Raw genomic sequence first — 22,827 nt, forward strand, 5'->3', positions numbered from 1 at the left:
CTCTAAAGCGACAGTGAGGTTCGGGGGGATTCTTCAAGGGAATTAGTAAGAACAGCTATAAGGAGATGCATGTATTCAGTGCCTGGCTCTATTCATGGCAGTCAGTAAAACAGATCCCTGTCTCTGTGAAGCTTACATCCTGGTGGGAGGGGGCAAGAGTAAACAATATATGAGCACATGAAAATGGTACAATGTAAAGATACACATTCTATGGAATAAAGAAAAAGTGGGGCAGGGGCAGGAGATTTCAGAATGCCGGGGGAGAAGGTGAGGTGCTCTGCAGTAATAAGATCAGGATAAGCCTCACGGAAAATGTGAGGTTTTGAGGGAAGTGTAGAATGGAGAGAGAGTTAGCCACATAGACAATGGGAAAGAGCTTTCCCCGCAGAGCCTGAGCAAACCCCCCAAGGTGGGAGTGTGGCTGGAGTGTGCGGCGACAGCATGAAGTCCTGGTGGCAGGGGCAGAGGAGGCGGGGAAGGGTGAGAAAAGAGCTCCTGTACTATATGGCCTGAGGCTGCTGGGAGGATTTGACTCTGAGTACAACGGGGGCGCCATTATGCGACTTCAAGCAGAGGCATGACAGGGCAGGCCAACTCTAGCTGCTGCACGGTGAACTGTGGGCAGTTCAGGTAAACGTCGGGAGATCCTTTAGGAGACCATCAGAGTAGCGGTGGAGATGGTGTGAAGAGGTTGGATTCTGGCTGTTTGGAAGGCAGAGCCAACCAGCCTGCCAGGGTGGGTAAGAAGGTGAGAAAAAGAGAAATGTCAGTAACAACTTCAAGAATTTTCATCTGAGCAAATGCTAAGATAATGTTGTGGACAAAGGGGTTTGGGGTCGGGGAAGAGCAGTTCAGTTTGAGAGATCTCTTAGACCTCCTAGTGGAGATGTTGAGTAGGCCATCAGATAAATGAGTTAGAGATGAGATGCCCCAATCTTATTGCCCCACGGTCTTCTTGTCCCTCCACTAAACTCCCCGGCTCTAGTGGGCCGGAGAGGTCTGGGAATTCAAAGGCCCTAACATGAGACCCATTTTAAGCCACGTAACCAAGAGGCCAGTCTGAGTGAACCACAAAGCTCCTCATAATCAAATCACTTTGTGGCCAAAACTCTGGCACTTTCTCCCCAGATAGGGAGAAGCAATCCTCCAACCGTTTGGAAACCAGTTTTTTACTTTCAATCCATTGCAGACTGATACTTTTATAAAATACAAAGTCAAATGGCTGGCTGTCATGGTAATATCAAAGTGCTAATAAAGTTTCACAACACTTACTCTCAACTTCTGTACTTACTTTGTTTGAACGGGTAGGAAACTGTTCATGGACTCACACTGGTCCATACCTTAAGTGGCACTAGTCCAGAAAACTGTTATCAGATGCGTGATCCCGTAGTTCGTAAACCCTGCAATGGTCATTCTTGAGGAACATTTCTAGCATGTTCCAGATGAACATCTTGACTTCCTTTGATTTCTCTGATCCCTTAGAGTAGGGAAATTTAGACTGCTCTACTTGAATCTTCCACCGGGAAAGAGGGTGAGGCCAAGGTTGGGTTAGAATGGAAACAAACATGATGACATTTGAGTACCCATGATGACAGGCCTTGTCATACTTCCATGGGGCCACACAGTGCAGTGTTGGGGGAGGAGAGGACAAAAGCTGTAGCCCATAGTCTCCTCGGCAAAATCCCTAAGTTTCAGAACAGCATTGAGCTTTCCAGAGGTAAGAGAGATTCACAGGCTTGACATCCCTGTGAGGAATGCTATTTGAGTGCAGGCACTGAATATCCTGATATTCTTTATTTCAGAAAAATGGTCCTGTGTTTGGCTGAAGAGTTTTCCATGACAATCACTTCATTTCTTCCCAGCACACAGGCTCTCACTAATATCCACAGTCCTATGTGTGTGGGCAGCGGGAGGCCCTCTAGTGAAACTCCATTCTCCTATGATTTTATGGAAGTCTTGGAGCATTACTAGAAAGTTTTTCCTTGGTCCTCTCATAGAGTATCTATAGAACCTTCCAAGATGGAGGCATAACCTTTAAGTCATTGGTGAGAGTGCTTTCTTGATCTACCAACTCAACTTGAAGAATTGGGGGAAATACTGGGAATGAGGTAGTTACTGAATAAGTATAAGGCTGGGGCTGGGGCTGGGGCAAGGGGAGTACTGGGTAATTAGGGATGATCAAAATCAAGGAGCAAAAAGACGGCAGTGGAGGGCCAGGTAGAACACGTCCCACCTAACTGGAAAGTTTCTTCCTGTTAGAACTGGTTCACTCACCCCAAGGCACCAATAGCTTCAGGTATGGACTCCATCTATGTGTCCCCGTGTCCACCAAACGATTTCTTCTCTCCCGTCCACCTGGCCCCTGGAGTTTGGTGTTCTATGGACTGCAAAGATGGCCGGGGTCAGGCTAGCAAGTACTCTAGTTTTGTCTTTAACCAACTGCATTCACCTGTTTCTTCCTGGGTTTTAAAGTCTAACAGAGCAAGTCCTCCATTCCTGCCCCTTTTCACCCTCAAATTCTCATTGTTATACCTTCAGCAGCAAGTAGCAATTAAAAGTGGCTTAAACTAATAAGGGTTTACTTTTCATCTAGAACAAGAAGCCTGGAAACAGGTACCTAATGGCCTTGTTTTAGCAGCTCAGCACTTTCAGATCAGGTTCTCTTCAACTCTCCTCTACCAATTAGTACAAGTCTAGACATCCACAGCTACATTCAAGGCAGGAAAAGGCAGTGCTGGCCACATCTGCCCCTTTTAGCAGGAAAGCAAAACATTCCCCAGAAATCCTCAGCGATCTCCAATCACATTTCACTGGCGAGATCTTACACGACTATCTCTAACTATGTGGCAACATGGTGAAAAGAAAATTTAGCATTTCTAGCCTCTGGAGTAGAAGCAAAGAATGGGAATGGGTGTTTGGTTAGGAAACCAACCGTGTTTCCACAGCATTTTTTGCCTTTTTTTTTTTTTCCCTGTATAACTTTTTGTTAAATTGTATAAAACATTCTGATTCTGGCAAATATGGTCAGCGAGCCACTCCATGACTCTCTAAGAACTCTAGTCCAAAGAAGTTAGTCTTTCTTCTACACTCCAGGCAGAGAAAGACCTGGAGAGTCTGACCGTTCCCGTAGTAAATCCCAGTTTTGGAGACCCCAAATCTCAACAGACTAATTGATTTTGAGCCTCCCATCTCCTGGGAAGACCACTCCCCATCACTCTCCTGTACCAAACCGCCAACACTAACTTTAAATTGAGAGAAGGAGAATTGAGAAAACAGGAAACTGACTTTGGGGAGTGTAAGAACAAACAGGAAAAGGAAATTGAAAACATTTGTTTGATACAGATCATTTGATTGTAAAAGAAAAAATAATTTTGGAGCACCTGGGTGGCTCAGTCATTTAAATGTCTGACTCTTGACTTCGGCTCAGATCATGATCTCAGGGTCATGAGATCAAGCCCCAAATTCATGTTCCATGCTGGGAATGGAGCCTGCTTAAGGTTCTCTTTCTCCCTCACCCTCTGTTCCTCCCCAACCCCTGCTCTCTCTCTCAGAAAAAAACAAAATAACAAACAAAATAACAAACAAAAAAAGAATTTTTATGGGTAATAAAAATTCAACATTTAAAAATGCATATGAACCTAAAGCTGCTCTCAAAAAATAAAGTCCTTAAAAAAAAAAAAAAAAAAAAAGGAGGGCATAATCCTGGCTGGTTAAATAAATAAGCAGGCTTGTTCTTGTGGAGTACATAGTATTTATGAGATTTTTAATTAAATAGAAAAATGTGAATTACTATGGTTTGGGTGATGTGCTGTTTTCCAAATTAAAAACTGCATATACAAAAAAAATCCCTCAAACAGCCATAAATAATTTGGTGAGTTGGCAATAATTTACCTCCTAAGGACTTCATATGAAGTGTGAAGCAATTTCGATAAATCAAAGGAAATCATACGTCCTCTAACATAACAAATATGAAAATAAATTACATTTAATGTTTTGCTTTTTTTTTTTTAAGATTTTATTTATTTGAGAGAGAGGGAGCACAAGTGGGCAGAGCGGCAGGCAGAGGGAGAGGGAGAAGCAGGCTTCCCGCGGAGCAGGGAGCCCGATGCGGGGCTCGATTCCAGGACACTGGGATCATGACCTGAGCCGAAGGCAGCCGCTTAACTACTGAGCCACCCAGGCGCCCCTTGCATATACTTTCTAAAAACAATCCACCAGTAAAAAAAATGCACATGAACAAGAAGAGTTCTTACAAGGGTCAAACAAAACCTTTCTCGTTTAATCAAATCTGTTCTCAACATAAACAAATGAGAAATCGAAATTTTAATCTGAAAAAGCAGAACCAGGGGATTTTGGAGATGAAGAGTCCCTTGGAAATCATCTGGATCTAAGCCCTCATTTTGTAGATGAAGAAACTGAGAACCAAGAGTCAAGCAAGATAGGCCACAGTCAAAGGCTGTGTATGTAATGGCGGAGGCTGGGCCCGAACCCACGATCCTGGCATCCAGGCTCACCTGTTCCACCGTGCCGCACTAGCTCCAGACTGGACTGGTCTTTTTCTTGGCAGGGTTATCTTGCAGTAATAGAAACCAAAAATGCATAACTGATCATCCCTTAGTGGGCTTGCGAACTTTTTTTTTTTTCCAAAGCATGCTGGCAGTTGGTAAAAGTAACTGTTGATCTTATTAATAGCAACCCATATTTCAAAAATACCTTCAGGAGCGAAAAAGGAAACTCCTCTTCAGGACAACAGATCATCCCCTACTACAGAAAGAAGTATGTGCACTACTTGCAGGGTTACTCAGGGTATTTAGCGCTTTACAATTTTACTTATAATAAATTACCATTATGGTCAGTCGTAGACTCACACACAAAAAGCCCCCTGCTCATGTCCACCAGCACTCAGTATCGCATGCTGCAACAGCAACGGAATTGTCAATACTCGAGGATTCCATATGTTCCCACACGCTGACCCGGCCCTCTCCAATCTGCATTTGTTACCACCACTCCGCGGAAACAGCCTTACTAAGGTCAACAGTGAATTGCCAGCAAACGCAATGGTTATTTTTCTGTACACATCTACCTTAACCTCTCAGCAGTGCTGTCACATCTGCCCACCCTCTCTCCCATTATCTTAGCCTCGGCTTCCTCCTACCTCTTTTTCTTCCTTCTCAGAACTATATTCCTCCACCAGTGTTTGCGGGAGTTCCTCACGGCTCGGCTGTAAATGGTCTTCTTGTTTTATACGGGCCTCCTAGGCAGGCCCATCCTGATCTGTGTTTTCATCCGTATCAGTCACACCCCGTAAACTCCCCACGTACTATCTCCATTCCAACTAAAACATTTCCTGACTTCTAGACCTGTGTATCGGATTATTTGATTAACATTTTTTAACTGGATGTCTCAAAGATGCCTCAAAATCAAGATGGCTGTGTATTAACTCATCATCTTCCTCCTTCCCATGCCACACTTGTCTTGTGTTTCTTATCTCACAGAATGGCACCATTCTCTCTCAGCGACACCAACCAGACCCAGGAATCAGTGTGATTCCTGACGTCACCTCCTCCCGTGCCCTCCATTTCCAATCCATCTCCAGCCGGGTTGATGCCATCTACTAAATTCTCCTGGATCTGTCCACGTCTATCATCTTGCCACCGCCACCAGCCCTCCAAGCTATCACATCTCGGTACAACGTCTCCCAGATGGTCTCCTAGCATCCCTCTGGTTCGCCTTCATTAGTTTCAACACAAAGGGGTTGACTGCGACAACACTCAGAACACTCCCTCTTGCTCATACTAGATTCCTAACATGCCTGCAAGGTGTTCTATGGTCCGAGGCCAGCCTTCCTTTCCTCTCATGCCACACCATACCTCCCCTCCCTGAAATGTAGCCTCTCTATTCCGTCCTGTTAGCAGTTCCACTCATCATAATTCCTCCAACCAATGGGCCTTTGCATGTGCTATTCCTTTTCACCAGAATGCGATCCCCTCCCTTTACTTATCTAACTTCCATAATTAAATCAGAGCTCAGCTCAGTCATCTTTTCCTCATGGACACCTTCACTGACAGCCAATTCTGGGCCACATTCTCGTTATATGCTCTAGAGAATTATGTTTTTAGCATTTATCTGAACATGTCATCATAAATTCACTTTGTTTTTATTTCATTAATGTCTATCTTTTCTACTAGATAGAGGTTTAAGATCATAGGGCATACAGGGCTGTTTTGGCACAGGGCCTCGTAGAAGGTCTGGCACATATGTTCAGTAAACTTCTGCTGAGTGAATGAAATTATCATTATATTCCTGAGCTTAGCAAGTATAACCCAGTTCAAGTTTGGAAATAGAAATGCAAAACAGAATATATCTAATAAAACTGGTCTCCATTCTTTTAATCGACTTTCACCTTTGGCCATTCTGTACATTCATTCACCTAACAACTATTTACTGATGGAGTCAATGTGGAATGGCCGATGAATGCTGTTGCTTTTATTTTTTAAAGATTTTATTTATTTATTTGTCAGGGAGAGAGAGCACAAGCAGGGGGAGCGGAAGGCAGAGGGAGAAGCAGGCTCTCTGCTGAGCAGGGAGCCCGATGTGGGACTCGATCCCAGGACCCTGGGATCATGATCTGAGCTGAAGGCAGACACTTAACCAACTAAGCCACCCAGACACCCCAAAGATTTTATTTTTTTTAAGTAATCTCTACACCCAACATGGGGCTCGAACCCAGAACCCCAAGATCAAGAGTTGCATGTTCCACTGATGGAGCCAGCCAGGTGCCCCTGTGTTATTTTAAAATAACATGAGAATTTTGTTTTATTAGATTCTACACTTTTGGGAGCTGGTCAGACCAGCATTACCACTGCAAATACACACAGATGCTATCCTTTTTTCACTGGTTCTAAAAAGTTCTGACACACAACATGAAAGTAAAAATATCAGGTTCTCTTTATTTGTAACAGATAAAAACTGAAGTTCGGCCATTTAACATAGAATTAAAAACCAGTACAGTTACATCTGTAACAAAAGGACAGTGGGTGTTCATCCACGGCACTGTTTCTGGTTTGTTTCTGTGACTGGGCCTGGTCATTTCCCCCAGGGATTTCCTTTTCAGTGCGAAGATCATCTTCAGGACAAAAAACGTTGATCAGACTCCAGTTCCAGTACATATTTTATTCACTTCTATATACACATACCCTTACCCTATCTTGCTCCAGTCTTTTTATTGCATTCCTATTGACAGCAGTCATTTATTATAACCCGCCCCAACATTGATTATACCCCCCAAGTATTTACAGTTAAAAGAATTTCCACATAGCACAAATCAACTCAGCTGTCTGTGTGCAGAAGTCACATAATCCTCACTGCATAGAAATACTTTTCTCCAGCTTTGGGGAAATAATTATATATTAAACACACACAGAGAACATTTCTTAGACAAACATAATGCCTGAGGCTCATCTGGTAAGACAGATTGCTTCATAATTCTTAGCACAATAAAATATATCTTTAGAAACTGAGAACCAAAGAATAGTTAAAACAAAAACAGAAAATCACACATACTGGTCACCTGATAACTGACCGATAGTTTGAAATTCTGTCAAAACAGATTTTCAGTGAGGCTTTTCCTTTCAAACAGGCCAGGAAAAAAAAAAAAAACCCTAAAAGGTCTATTTTTTATATGTGGCTCTTTGTCTTAAGAGTTGTTTTTCATTTAAAGTTTATATGTAATATTTTTAAAAGATTTATTACAAGAGGGACTGTCTCAGTCAACTTATCGTGAGAAGTTAACAACAGCTTTTAATGCTCAACTATCAAGAAGCTGGAAGGCAGAAACACATTTTGCAAGGAAATGTGTGACACTACATTTCCTTAAGTGGAAACCCTGTATTTCCCTTGTAACCTAATTTTTAAAAATGATCCCTTTAAAAACTAATGGAACTGGTTAAATATTGACTATTTTTCTACTTCTCTTTGAAATCTTTCCTCATATTTTCACCAAGTTTCTCCTTAATGTTTGGATAGTATTTGCCCTGACTTGCTGCATGAAAATCTTCCTCAGCCACCGTAGAAAGAGAGTTCACTACAAAGCCTTTAGTGCCAAAGAAAGCTCCAGGCCTGCCTCCAACGTGGGAGGCAGGGGGTGATAGCAGGGAGGTGGTAGTAAGAAATGACCAACATGAAATGCTCAATGAGGCCAACAGAACAGGATAAGACACCTGCTCAGTTCCACGCATAGTCTCCTCTTTGGGCCATTTAAACATGGAGCTATTCTATTTTTCAATGTCACATACAGTTTCTAGAGTTCACTGAGAGCTCAGAAACAAGTGAACACCTATAGCAACCGTAGTTTTCTGGATAATGTGTAACTTCTTATATCAATTTTCTACTGGAAATATGGTACTTTTAGATTTGGATTTTCTCTTAGGGTCTTCTCTCCTACACTTTGCTTTCTATGACTGATATTTCATTTCCATAAGCGAAATAAGCAGGAAGTTATACTAAACCAACTAAAAGAGAAATGCTAGATTTAAATTCTGACTTGAACGCTTTGGCTGAAATTATAAAAGAGCTCACACTGGGGGCCACCTATGAGCAAGCAGAGGAGTCCTCCCTGTCCTTCCTTAGAAGGGTATGGACACCTACAAACCACAACACATTGGTAGTACAGTGATCTGGATCCCTCTGTCACTATTATAGAACTTCAATTTCACGTATTTTATTTGGCATAATCAAACCATCCTAGAGACTTCATATAATCAATCTTTGAAAAGAAGCAGGGAGCTGTGGTCTTAGAGGTACTCTAAAAGAGAAAGTCCTATTTATGAACAAAATGTCCTTTGTCCTACTTCTTGCAAACCATCATTCAATAAATTTTGCAATATAATTTTTTCTTCCTCTTTGAAAGTAACTTGCACACTGAATTAACACTTTTTTATCTTCTTGGGGTGGCTTTCTTTTCTCCACCAAAACCCAATTATGGACGCTGTACCAGTTTACTCTTACTTCCTTCCTGTTCACTGAGTTTCAAATGGGTATAGGCGAGAATGCCAAATAATGTGCATAACATGCCAAGACCCTGGTTAATTGACAACGGATCCTTAAATAAAACATATCCTCCAAATAAAGTAATGCAGAACTTGAAGTGTCCAAACATGTTATAGCTGAGTTTTTTGGCTAAGGATCAACAAAACCAACGAGCTAGATTGTAATATCCACACATTCACACACACACACACACAGAGAAGGAAAAACAAGCTAGGTGTTACATTCACACACGCACGCCCGCGAAGCCTTCCCGTGGCTGGAAGAACTGCAGGAAGCACAGATTGAATCGCGCCCGTACCCCCCCCCCCCCCCCCCCCCCCCCCCCCCCCGCCACCATATAAGAAACAAGAACTTTGGTCTGGGTCGATCCTAGTTTTCTCAGTAGGCTTCAGCAATAGTGACAGGAGACTACCTCAACTATCTCAACTCTCTCTCTCCAGAGAAGAGCAAAGGGGCTATGCTATAAGGTTGGAAAAGGAATTCAGAACAAGGCACAGAGAAGCTATTTTGCCCAGCAATTTATGATTATGTTTTATACTGCTATTTCTAATAAACTTCCCTTGGCAAATGAGGGAGATGTGTGTGGCACCAGACAGCAGACTCAAGGTAAACACATCCAGTATGCCTCAGTTTGGGAGGGAAACGGGGCAAGGGGAGGGAGTGAGACTGAGCATCGGTGACACCCTGGGCGCTATGCCACCTGCGTGTGTCACCCCGTCATTAAGCATGAAATTTACCCTCACTGACCGCAAGCCTCCGGCTCTGGCCTCCGCCCGCTCCTTCGGGGCAGGAGAGCGCCAGCCGCGTCACCAGGGACCTGCGCTCGCCGGACCCACTAGACGGGGTTTCCGAGAGACAGAGGCCCTTCCCCGGGACGGTAATTCTACCCATTAGCAGACAGGCTTCGTTTCCCACGGTGAGCTATCTCAAAGCACACTGGTTCTAACATTTCAGTGTTTCTTTACTCCTCAGCCTCTCTTTTAAAGTAGCTTATGATCTGTGGAAGGTGGTTATACGAGAGGGAAGGCAAATTTAAAGAAAACTCTTCAGTGAGGTAAAAAAAAAAAATACATACACATTAAATTCAATGCAAAAGGAACGGTCTATACCCCGTATCTCCAGTTCCCCTCTCTGCTCCAGTCAGGCTTTCCCCTCGACGCTCAGAAAGCTCTGTCACAACACGGCCGCCCTCCGCCTTCCCGAGCCCCCTCCTCAGTTCCCAGCCTTCCTGGGCGTGACCTGTCAGTGCCATTCAACACGGCCGACCCCCTTCCTCCTCCCCCGGGGGGCCTGTACGCCTCCCTTCCCCTTCCCCGGCCGTCCCTCCTCGGCCTCCGCGGCCAGCTCCCCTCAGCTCTGGAGCAGCCAACACCGACGTGACCCAGGACCCAATCTCTGGGCGGCTCTTCTTCTTCTACCTGTTTGCTCGGTGACCTGCACCTGCCTCACCGCTTTAAACAGCATCTACACAGGACACCTGACTGTCCCTGGAAGAGCTGCGGCTGAGACCCCGACCCTGAACTCTCAGGCTCGTTCTCCCCCAACTCCCCAGCCCCAAACCTCCTCCGGGCTGTCCTGTGTCAGCTGATGGCAGTGCCATCCTACCAGGCGCTCAGGCCCAAGCCACGTGAGCCAACCTGTCTCCTCTCCTATTCTCCACCCCCGACTTGTCAGCAAAGCCCGTTGGTGCTACTTGAAAACATACCCAGGCTCCAATCCTGGTCCCAAACCACCATCCTTTCTGCAGTGCACTGCACTCTTTTAGTGCAGTGCTTCTCAACCGGGCTGATTTTGTCACCAAAAAGGTCTGGACACCTTTCTGGCCGTTGTAACTGGGAAAAAGGGGCGCTACTGGCATCTAGTGGGTGGAAGCCGGGATGCTGCCAAACATCCTACGGTGCGCAGGACCGGCCTCTGCAAACAAGAACTGTCCAACCCACAAGGTCAACAGCACTGCGGCTGAAACACCCTGCTTCAGCCTACTCTCAACTCAGTAGCCCAGAGTGATCCCATTAGAACATAGGTAAAATCATGTCATTTCCCCGCCCCAAGCGCCACCGGCTTCCCATCTCACTCAGGTACAAGCTCTGCTCAGCCCGGCGCCCTGTTCTGCTCAGAGCCTTACTATTCTCCACCTGTCCTCTCCCTGCTGCAACCACGAGGCCTCCTGGGTGCTCATCAGGGCCTCCCTGCTGCTCCCTCGGCCGGGAACGCTCTTCATCCCAATCTGCATGGGGTGACTTCATTTCCGCCAGGTCTTCACTCAGAAGTCCCCTTCCTGACTGCCCCCTCTAAAGTTTCAACCCGGCCGCCAACATTTCAGGTCCTCTTTCCTGCTTTCCTTTTTTCTCCTTGGCACTTCACACTATCTCACACTGTATATGGAGACTTAAATGTTTTTCTTGTTTCTAGTCTCCCTCACCAGAATTGAAACCTGGGAGAGCAAGCATTTTTGCTCACTACTGTAGCTCCAGGACCCAACATACGGTAGATATTCCTCATGTACGCACTTATTAAGTCAATGCATGGTTTATAGTGGGGGTTCAATAAATATCTGTTGAACGAATGTTCTTAATCAGGGCACATCACTGGGTGCCTTGATTTGGCAGCATGGTGTACAAGGTCTGGGACTAGACCGCGTGGGTTCAAATCTGGACACCACACTTCTCAGCTATAGGACCGTAAGCGCGTTGCTTAACCTCTCTGCACCTCTGCTTCCTGCTCTGCAAAATACAGTGATAGAATTTACCTCACAGAGCTGCTTTGAGAGTTTGATGCCTAATACACCTGAGGTGTTTCTTTCCAACGTGCCTGGTGCAAAATAAACATTTATTAAGTGTTGGGGTTTTTTTAGAAAAATTATTTTTATTATAACTGTTGTTGGTATTTATTATAGTTGGCAAATAGGCTGCTTTTTTACTTTGCTGACATCTCAGTTCTCACTCATTTAAATAAATCAGCACACTTGGATACAATGTTTCTAAACTACCTCTCTGATTTGGGGAAATCCTTCTTTGCCTTTGCTTACGAGTAGAGATGGAGTGAAACGAGAAGAGAAACAGAATGACAAGCAAAATGTTAAAAATGATTCAGACCTCTAAGGCCTGATTTCATTTCTTGATTGGAAGTAATACTCAGAAAAACAGGCACACCCATATCCAAATAAGTACAAAAACATATTCAAAAGTCAGATGTCAATGGTCTGAAGTTATCTTTTGTTTTTGGATTGGCTGTACCTGTACTTTATTACTATAGGGACTGCAAAGTGATTAAAAACCGTGGCATCCACTCCATTATCCACTCAACAAGTATTTATTTAATTCAACTATGTACCAGGCTTGGTGTTCTATGCTGATTTTGATAAGGGAAAAAGGTCACTTACCGCATAAGACAATAAAAAAGTCTTTGTGAGACAGAAAACTAACCCATTTCCCTGGCTCACCTTTCTTTAAGTTTCCATACGGTCTAGTGTGGAAAGATATAGGAAAAGACTGAAAACAAGTCTAGCTACTCAGTGTAGGTCACGTAATAGTAAGTGCAAGACTCCCAGAAGGAAATGAATGTGACAGAGTTTGGGAAAATATAAAAGACTATGCATTTGTGAGTTACTAGGAAAAGGATACGTAACTGGTGATGTGTTCCCAATGATCCAATAAATCGATAAGTTCACCATGAAAGCTATTACTCCAGAGAGCAGCACCATAAGCTACAAATAAACCCAAAGAATCATTAATGTAAAGCAGTTGCGATCATTACAGTCATCAAGTAAAAATCCATTTCATTAGGCATTTCTAAAAACTTAAATAACCACCATTAAGAACAAGAGTTTTAGGGTGCCTGGGTGGCTCAGTCGGTTAAACGGCTGCCTTCGGCTCAGGTTATGATCCCAGGGTCCTGGGATCGAGTCCCACATCGGGCTCCCTGCTCTGCGGGGAGCCTTGCTTCTCCCTCTCCCACTCCCCCTGCTTGTGTTCCCTCTCTCGCTGTGTCTCTCTCTGTCAAATAAATAAATAAAATCTTAAAAAAAAAAAAAAAGAACAAGAGTTTTAAAAGAATCCATTTGAGAGACAGCAAGAATTGAGGGTAAAATAGCAGAATGAATAATATGCAGAAATATAATTTTGTCTACAAAATGCAATGGAAAATTCTCCAATAACATCCTGCCTGAACGTGAATTTCCAGGTTCATTTTTCTTATCCATCTGAAGAAAAATTATTTTGTAGTAATTTCTAAGTAATACATATTCCATATAGAAAAACCAGAAAATAAAGATAAGCAAAAAAGAATGTAAGGACTTTTTATAATCCTAACCACCCACCACTGTTAATACCTTTGCACGTATCCTTCCAGATGTTTTTCTATTAGTTGCTCATATTTATTCTTATTTAAATTAAATCAATGGGCATTCATTGGATATCTATAAAGCTAGGCCATAGCTTTTGAGGAACAGAATAGGGTCTTATCCTCAAAGAGCTTAGAAACCACTTGAGGACATACTAAAAATCATGATAATCATAGCTTGCACTTACACAGTACTTATTAGATGACAACAACTGTCCTAAATGTTTTACATATACTAACTTGTTTAATCCTCACAAACACCCATGAGGCAGTAAAATATTATCCCTTTTTACAGATGAACAGAGAGAGAAAAAGCAACTTGCCTTAGATCACACGGTAGTAAGTGGTAAGTGAGATTTAAGCCCAGGGCAGCCTGGTTCTGGAGGCCGTGTGTGTAACCCACTCTGCTACGCTACCTCTTCGCCACATGAAAGACAGTGAGCTCAGGAAATAGATAAAAAGAGTCTTGAGTGCTGCCTCATGAACAGGCAAACACACAACAGGTTTTTTATGAATCTGTAGGCAGGAGACATCATTTGGGACTCGGGGACGGAGTGAGTGTTTGGAACTTGAATGTACATACAGATTAGAGAAAGAACAAGGGGTAGGATTCCAAGCAGACGGAACAGTAAGGGCCAAAGCATGGCGGCAAGAAAGCACAAGACATGTGAGTGGGACGTGAAGAAACCGGCCTGGCTGAGGATGGGGGACAAAAAACCTCTGTGTGCACATAGCACATCTGTCCAAACCTTTCCCACTGCTGTATTTAAAAAGTTATAAAGTCATTTTCTACTTCTAAAATAAGAGACCTTAGTTAAAATATCAGTTATGATTTGAATTATTAAGAGATTTAAGTTTTTTTTTTTTTTTAATAAGTAGGCCTTTAATTAGTAAGGAGACACTTATGACCTATAGGAGATGCCACATTGACCTTTACATACATTTTTTTTTTTTTTTAAGATTTTTATTTATTTGACAGAGAGAGAGACTGAGCATAAGTAGGGGGAGTGGCAGAGGGAGAAGCAGGCCTCCCGCGCAGAGAAATTTAAATTCAAAAGAAAATATGTCCTGGGGCATCTGGGTGGCTCAGTCGGTTAAGCGTCTGCCTTCAGCTCAGGTCAATGATCCCGGGGTCCTGGGATCGAGTCCCGCCATCGGGCTCCCTGCTCAGCGGGGAGCCTGCTTCTCCCTCTTCCCCTGCTCATGCTGTCTCTCTCTCTCAAGTAAATAAATAAAATCTTTAAAAAAAAAAAGAGTAAAGAATTTTAAAGAAATAAAAATAAAAAAATAAAGAAAATATGTCCTATTTGAAGATTCATTCTGTCCCCTGAGGCTTTTATCAACTTTTAGATCACCGAGGTCACAGGAAGACTAAAGGAGCTGGGTTTGTGTCCTATTTAGGTAAAAACAGTAATGCCTCATTCGTTTTACAACAGTGAGGTCCGTTATATTTTCAACTAAGAGAACCTTGTTCATTAAAGACTTAAAAAACTGTTTCTAGAAATATACCATTGTTAATTTTATTGAGTTGACAGAATGTTACACACGTACTTCTTGATGACTTGGCTGGTCACTGAAAACACAATTACATGCTCTACTTTGAGGCAACAATGCCCTCTAGGGACATTAAGGAACGAAGGTGACTTGTTTTATTCAGTGGACTCAGACTGCTATGTTCTTAGTTCCTCTGACTTTTGGGGGTTGCTTTTCTCTTCTTCGAATCTGTCAGGGGGCCTATCGCATAAAGCACCCTCCTGGTTTAGGTATCTGTGCTGCAAGAGTTTGAAGACCAGGTAACCAAGATGGCTAGAGCTTTTGTAAAATCAAGAGAAAATATAATCTGAGAGACGGACAAGTGATTTCTACTGTAGAAACAAGGTTATATGCAAAGTATCTGAATTTGAAACCACCAGCATTCTGCTCACAGGCAGTAGAGCAGAGAGCTTAAGAATATGGGTTTTGAGGGGCACCGGGGTGGCTCAGTCGTGAAGCATCTGCCTTCGGCTCAGGTCATGATCCCGGGGTCCTGGGATCAAGCCCCACATCGGGCTCCCTGCTCGGTGGGAAGCCTGCTTCTCCCTCTCCCATTCCCCCTGCTTGTGTTCCCTCTCTCACTGTGTCTCTCTCTGTCAAATAAATAAAATCTTAAAAAAAAAAAAAAAAGAGTTTTGGAGCCAGCATGCTTGGACTCAGGCTCTGGGTCTGCTTACCGGCTGTGGGATCTTGAGTCAGCTACTTAACTCTGTCCCTCAGTTTCCTCATCCTATATCATAAATATAAGGATAGCAATAGTATCCACCTAATAAAGTTGTTATGAGGATTAAATAAGTTAACATTTGCAAAGTGTTAGAGTAGTTCTTGGGATAGAGTAAGGGCTATGTAGGTTTGATAAATTAACACCACCAACAAACAAGCCTTTTCTATGAACTATGTTCCAAAGGTTGAAGTTGCAGGAAGCAGAAATTCCTTCCCTAAGGAGGGGGATTATTTCCACTTTCTAACTTAAAATGTCCCCAAAGTACACTTCCCTTTGATCTGGCAATTCTACTCTTAGGACTGTATTCCAAAAGAAAAAAAGTACCCGTTCCTAAATACATATGTATAAGGATGTTTACTGCAATACTGTTCACAGGGGTCAAGAATTGGATCTATTATATGGACACTGAACAGAATGCTCTGAAGCATGAGATATGAAGCGAGAAAAGCAAGATGCAGAAAATTATTTGTTATGATTCCACTTTTGTCAAAGAAACAAATGTTTAATTTATGTATATACATGTGTGTGTGTATTGTTTATGTGGGTATGGATAGCCCAGAGAAATTATGGAAGAACATGCACTAGAATGTTAACATGACTTACCTCCAGGGGCAGAGACGGGGAAATGCAATGTTGAATGCGTGTGGGGAGCAGGGCTGGGGAAAAGGAATCCATGATAAAAACAGCATATATGACATGATTCCATGTGTATAAAATTACACACAGACACACACACACACATGCTTCGTCTCAGTCTCTTCATCTGAAAAATAACCTTCACTTGCCTCCCTTCAAGGGTAATTATGAAGATGAAGTGTGAGAATGGGTCCGAGATCATGCTCGGAAAACTAAAAATCGCACTAATCGCAGAGGGATGATTCTCTTGTTTCTTAGACAGCAAAACAATTAGAACTTACCAATGCGGACACTGACCAGGGGCCAAATATTCCTCCTTCTCCAAACACTGGCTCAAAGAAGGGCACGGCGACCAGCAACATGGCGGAGGACATTGGGGCCTGGTAGTACAACAGCTGCATCGAGTTCACTTGCAATTCATGCTGTTTGGCTCCTACCCACTGAAAATCGGGAGACAAAACACGTGAGGTAGGAAAAAAATACCACCGCTTAGTAAACAAAAGATGCGACTCTAGTCACAGGGATGGGAACTTAGGGCAGGGCTGGGGGAAGAGGAAATGCCTAATTATTCTACAAGACTCCAAAGATCAATTAGAAAAAAAAGATCAATAATGTATACAAATGTCCTTTAAGCACCTTGGATGAAAGGAGCTTTACAAATTCAGTGTATGACAATCTATTTTCTCCTCAGTATTTATAAAGAAGGAGAAAAAATATCCTCTCTTCCCTGCCAACCCTAGTAAATGAGCAAGTCAATGAATTCACACCGGGGCCCATGAGTATCAGAGACCTTGGGGAAAGGAGACAAGAATGGAAATTTAGGTGACAAGCAGGAACAGAGATGCAGTGCTAGACTTCATTTCTTTCTAAAACTGCCCCCCCCCAAAAGAAGTAGGGGGTGAGCAGGGCAGACTAATTAGGGATTGAGAGGAACCTCAGCTACCCTGGCTGCCAGTGTGGGTGGCTAGAAAAGTATGTGAGGCCTTTTCCTTCACGTTAGAAAACCCCAATCAATGGCAGAAGGAATTTTCTTCTTTGTGGATGATTTTTCTGTGGGTAATCCAATACACTTGAAGAAATTAAATAATCGCAAATCCTTTTAAAAGACTACATCATTCAGGGGTGCCAGGGTGGCTCAGTCAGTTAAGCGTCTACCTTCGGCTCAGGATGTGATCTCAGGGTCCTGGGATCAAGTCCCACATCAGGCTCCCTGCTCTGCAGTAAGCCTGCTTCTCTCTCTGCCTGCCTTCCACTCCCCCTGCTTGTGCTCTCTATCAAATAAATAAATAAGATCTTAAAAAAAAAAAAAAAGGCTACATCATTCAGAGGGTGCCCGGGTGGCTCAGTCAGTTAAGTGTCCAACCCTTGATTTCGGCTCAGGTCATGATCTCAGGGGCGTGGGATCGAGCCTGAGTTGGGCTCCACACTCAGTGCAGAGCTGGCTTGTCTCTCTCTCTCTCTCTCTCTCTCTGCTCCTCCCCCCACTCCATGCTCTCTCTTTTTCTAAAATAAATAAAATCTTTTAAAAAGATTCAAAAAAATAAAGGACTATGTCATCCAGGAGAACCAACACCTCAAAACCTCAAATCCCATCAGTCCTCAAAATGTTTCGCAAATATGACTAAAAAGAAGGCTTTAAAGAAAGCCTGACAGGGCTGCTTGAATAAGATCTGGCATGAACAGCCAGGCTTTTGAATAACTGCTCCTACATAATTCTTTTTCCTGTAGATCTGGGTATCCTGTTCTATAAACTCGAAGGCTACAGAAATTCACCAGGACAAAAACAGAAGAGCAGGAAATTTGAAACATACTCCCGCCAGCCTTAACTGAGAGGCTTCTGTGAGTATGAAGGACAAAGAATCGATTCTCCCGCCGCCTGCTCCGGGGGGAGGGGGGGGCCGCAGAGTGTGGAGGCCCGGCCCTCGGTTTCTTTAGCAGCCTCCCCAGGCGGCTGCGTGCCTGCCCTAGAGCTGCCTGGAACGGTGGCTCTTCTCAGGGCCTCCACTTTCCCTCTGTGCACCCTGGCTTCTGCCCGCCGTCGCTCTAAATGCAACTGCTCTCCCAAAGGGCTCCGTCACCTCCAAAGGTCACCCTTCTGCGCTCTGCCTGACGGGGCTCTCTGCGGGCCCGGCAAATTTCTCCTGGGGGAACTTGACTTCTGGTCTGCACTGTCTCCTCACTCACATCTTCCTTCATTTACTATTTTTAAGGTAGATGTCGGGACATTTTCTTTTATCTCCCTGACTGATCTCACTTACACCAGAAGACATCTCCAGCTCTGACCTCCGTTCTCAGGGCGTCCTTAATCCCCAAATGTCAACAGCTTCCCGGCCGCCTTCACTTACCCAATCTGCAGGGACTGTTCTAAAACCGACTCAGTACTTACTTACTGTTGCTCCCATAATTAAAGACCTCATCTCCCCCAAGGATGAGAGGCCTTACTTTTCTCACTCTACATTCGGTCCCGTCCTGCTAATTCCTCCTCCAAAAGGTTTCTGGCCTCTATCACTGTCTTGCTCAGTGCCTTCCTGTCTTCCCCTGGACCCGTGGAGAGCCTCCTGACTGTTCACCCATCATGTGCCACCAGAGTTAATTTGCTGAAACACAGGGACCGATCAAGCCACTCCCCTATCTAAGCCCCCTTCCTGGCGCCTGCAGATAAAGGGCACACTTGCTTAGCACGTGCCATCTGGTCTCACCCACCCGTGAGCCTCAGCCTTCCACGAGGCAACTACAGCCTCACCAAATCTATCAAGTTCTCCAAAGACGCTCCGTCCTGTCACACATCTTTGCAAAGAAAGACCTCTGCTGTATTTCTCTGCTAAACGAACTCCTGTGGGCCCTTCCATTTAAAGTGTCAGCTTTTCCATAAAGTCTTACCTCATCACCCCCTTGAAGAACTGCCACTTCCTCTCGGGTGTTCCTCAGAACTCTCCTCATACCCTCAGCTACCCTGCTTGTGGCTGGCTGTCTACAGCTAAGGTTCTACAGCGAGTGTCTCTACAATGCTGGATTTTAGCTGCTTTTCATCTTTGTATCTTCAAGGCTGAGCATCAAGCAGAAGGAATGTCTGCTAAACGAATGAATAAGGGCGTCAACTGTCTTTCCACAACTAAAGCTAATACCTGATCACTCATCCTTTAACTCCTTTTAACGCCCTAGAAGTATAAGAAGAAATAACTTAGGAATTACAGCTGGATACAATGGGAAAATACAACTTTTTTAAAAAATGAACTTTTGGGGAATACACCTAATTCCTTAACAGTACTTTTACTGTTTACTAATAATAGAAAACTCTGCCTATTAGTTTGTCCACAACCATTCCTTAGGCAATCCCATTTCAAATATGTACCTGAGGAATACAGAATCCTTTGATTCTAATCTACAGCAATTTTGAGACTTGTGGGGAAAAAAATGGTCATATTGGCAAGGACAGTGAATACGCGGAGTTGAAATTATGCGTAAGGAATACAAGAAATTCTGATGCTTAATAAACAGTTAATCCCTCCTGGGCCAAAAAAGAAAAAAAAGAAAAGGTCTGTTTAACAAAAAAAAAGACAAATAGGAATGTTCACTTACTGTATCTAGTAACAAAATTTAAACTCACTGAAGTACATCTAAGTACAATCTTCTTAAAGCACAAGGCTGAGCTTGCTCTCATTCCTCTCTGTAGTGAAAGACAGAATATCTTAGAGCCAAATGACAGCACTGAGTGGGTGCTCCGTCCTTTCATGACACTGGTCTCTTATTTACACTGCTTCTTCCCACTTAAAAATGTACTCAGCCCCACAATGTTTATATAACAATGTTTCTGAAATGATCAGTACTAGAAAGTTTCAGATGTGAGGCTGTATTCTTAAAGTTGTAGCATGCAGAACAAGAATGCCTTAGTTTATAACCAGCAGATATTTGTGAAGAGAAAATTGGTTACACATTGCGGCTCTGACTCCCCATGCAGGCACACCCAGAATTTCCAGTCCAAGGTTTTCAGTATAGAGAAAATACTGTTTCACTGCACCCTACACCAAGTTATTTTTCCCCCCCTATGTAAGAAACAAAAAACCATACTTGTTGAGATTTTATGGTAATGAAGTAAGTGGATCCATGCACAAATTTTTAATGAGTGCCTGCTGTAGGCAAAGTACCGTGCTACGACAGTACCAGAAGTGAAATACCCATTGCTAGAAAATACGGATGCGGACAAATCACGGGAAGCTGGCATACAAGTTGTAACAGCAGCAGATTTTTTGAGGCAAAGATTTATAAATCTGAAGTTTTCCTTTCCTGTTCCAATTTTGGAAAGGTACTCGTTCCTTCACAGTAATCTTGTCATTAAAGAGTAAATCATAAATTTAACCAAAGCTCTCAGTTTCAAGTACGAAGTCTTACTACTCATTTTGTTAAGATTTCCCAGGTAATGCTATAGCATCCCCCCAAAATCAAATTGTTAAGCATGGGGATTATACACTTACAACAGGTAGGGAGGTATTTGGTGAGCATCATACACCCAAGTTTCTCTGTCTCCTTTCTTCTCTTCACCTTGAGTCAGACAATTTATGCAATTATGCTTTCTTCCCAACAGCCTATTGTCTCTATACTGTATTTTCTAAACCTTGGGATACAGCTTCAAAATTTATGAAATCTGCTAAAAAGGCACATAAAGAAAAAAAAATTACCAACCACTTGATAAAGGGATGTAACTAAAACACCAAGAGCGGCAAACACCATTCCAAGGAAATTAAACTTCACATCGTAATAAGAATTTAGGATTACACCTAAAGTTATAGGAATCTGTAAAGAAAAAGAGGCAAATGTTGTTTAGATTAAATTCATGAGACATAAACTTAGTATTCCTTTCACGTTGTCTTACAAGGTTAATCATAAAAACATCACTGGGAAACAGTGAACCTCTATAAATGGATTTTTTTTTTCCATTTGAGAAAACAAACCGATTTCGTCAAAGTGAAATATGTTAATTCTATATTTATATTCATATTTAATTCTCCTTAAAATTCTGGGTAAAATAATGAGTCAATGCATTTAAATTTGCAACAAACACATACGACCTGCAAGCACAGAGGAGTAAATGGACCCCCCCAAACTAGTGTCTAAGCATGAACGTATAACAAAAGCATTAAGAATTTAAATACTGTAAATCATTAAGTGCTAAAATTATCCTCTCCTTTTATTTAAAGACACAGAAACCTCTGCAGTATGTCGCTGCAGACATATTCGGAGACATATTTTATGCTGAACCTTTAACGTTTACATGATTTGATTCCCCTGCGTCAAAGGAGGGCCGCTTTTCAGTTTGAGATTTTGCAGAAATTCCGATACACTGAATTGCGTAACGCAATACAGCTTTCTTTTCTTACCAATCACAGCATTTAAGGATTTCCATCAAACAGCAGTTACTAAAACTCACACAAGCACACTCTCCTGGGCTAGGAGCCCGACAGAGTGCCAAGATGACTTTTTTCACCTCTCCCAAATAAGCCTGAGGTTCACATGGTCACAGATGACTCATTTGTGGATTTCAAGATGATGGGGAAAGAGCGTGGCGCAAGGTTAAACATTCAAATTTCCCGGGGAGAAAGACGGTCCAGGTGGTGGATTGTTAAAGGTGTGCCTTGCGAAGCTGAAGCTACTCACCAGCGTGAGCTGTATTTTGGTAGAGAAGGTTTTCTTGTAGCAGAGGGTCTGGATGACTATGATGACCGGCGTGGTCATGGCCTTGGCCAGCTGATAGGTGCCTATGGTGTTGTTCTGCAGAGAGAGATTGGTGAAGACCACGAAGCCGCAGAAGCTGAGGGCCAGGAGGAGGAGTTTGGAAGGCGGTAGACTTTTGGGGGCAAAGATGTCCAGCTTCTGGCAGATGTACAAGCCCAGCCAGGTGACCACGAAGTGCACCAGGGTCAGGCTCATGTTAGGGAAGCCGTGGTGCACATAGATCCATTTGTTGAGGAACACGATGCAGATGGACACCAGTAGGTTGAGCAGAAGCCCAGCGGCGATGCGCCCGTTGCCTCGCATTCGGTCCGCAAGCGATGCCATAACCCCCGCCAAGCCGGGGCCCTCCAGCCCCCGAGAGGGATGCCCAGCCTGTCTCCCGCTGCTCTTCCCCTCCGCCGCCGCCGCCACGTCCTCTCCGGCCTCACCGTCCGGCCCGGGAGAGGCATGCACTCTCCGCGTCCCAGGCGCGCGGCAGCCTCAGCGGCACACACATGCTCCGCCACCGCCCATTCAGCTGGTGCCGACGCGGCAGCACGTCCCGCGCGCCCCGCCCCCCTCCGCCCGCGACCACGTGGCTCGGGGCGCCCGTTCTTCCGCCCCCGAGCTGTGGGTGGAGCAGTGTCTACGCTGCGCAGGCGCGTTGGGCTCTGCGTGAGGAAAAACTGCGTCCTCGGTCCCCCACCTCTTTGGTCGCCTAACCCGGACTCTGGTGGGGTGCATCTGGGACTCCTCTCTTGATGTTGGAGATTTCCTGTGTGTCAGTTGACTCACATGCTAGACAGCTGCTCTCAGGCTGCTGGAGTGCAGACGCT

At 43.9% G+C, this 22,827-nt stretch overlaps 1 protein-coding gene across 3 annotated transcripts; it reads right to left on the reverse strand.

The window, feature by feature from the left end:
- Positions 1–2,236: 2,236 nt before the first annotated feature.
- Positions 2,237–22,567, reverse strand: SLC35E3 (solute carrier family 35 member E3). 3 transcript variants are annotated; one of them, XM_032420831.1, is made up of 6 exons: positions 21,935–22,562; positions 20,963–21,073; positions 19,890–19,949; positions 16,564–16,722; positions 12,672–12,754; positions 6,823–9,164 (listed from the first exon to the last, which is right to left on the reverse strand). In XM_032420831.1, the coding sequence occupies exons 1-6, from the start codon at positions 22,334–22,336 to the stop codon at positions 8,978–8,980; spliced, it is 1,002 nt and encodes a 333-aa protein (XP_032276722.1). In that variant the 5' UTR covers positions 22,337–22,562; the 3' UTR covers positions 6,823–8,977. The 3 variants fall into 3 exon arrangements, with proteins under 3 accessions (XP_032276725.1, XP_032276722.1, XP_032276723.1); XM_032420834.1 differs by lacking the exons at positions 6,823–9,164; positions 12,672–12,754 and adding an exon at positions 2,237–2,384 and having other exon boundaries at positions 21,935–22,567; XM_032420832.1 differs by lacking the exon at positions 19,890–19,949 and having other exon boundaries at positions 6,824–9,164; positions 21,935–22,561.
- Between the last annotated feature and the right edge of the window lie 260 nt (positions 22,568–22,827).

This window comes from Phoca vitulina, unplaced genomic scaffold (genome assembly GCF_004348235.1).
Source record: "Phoca vitulina isolate PV1807 unplaced genomic scaffold, GSC_HSeal_1.0 scaffold23, whole genome shotgun sequence".
Lineage (NCBI taxonomy): Eukaryota > Metazoa > Chordata > Mammalia > Carnivora > Phocidae > Phoca > Phoca vitulina.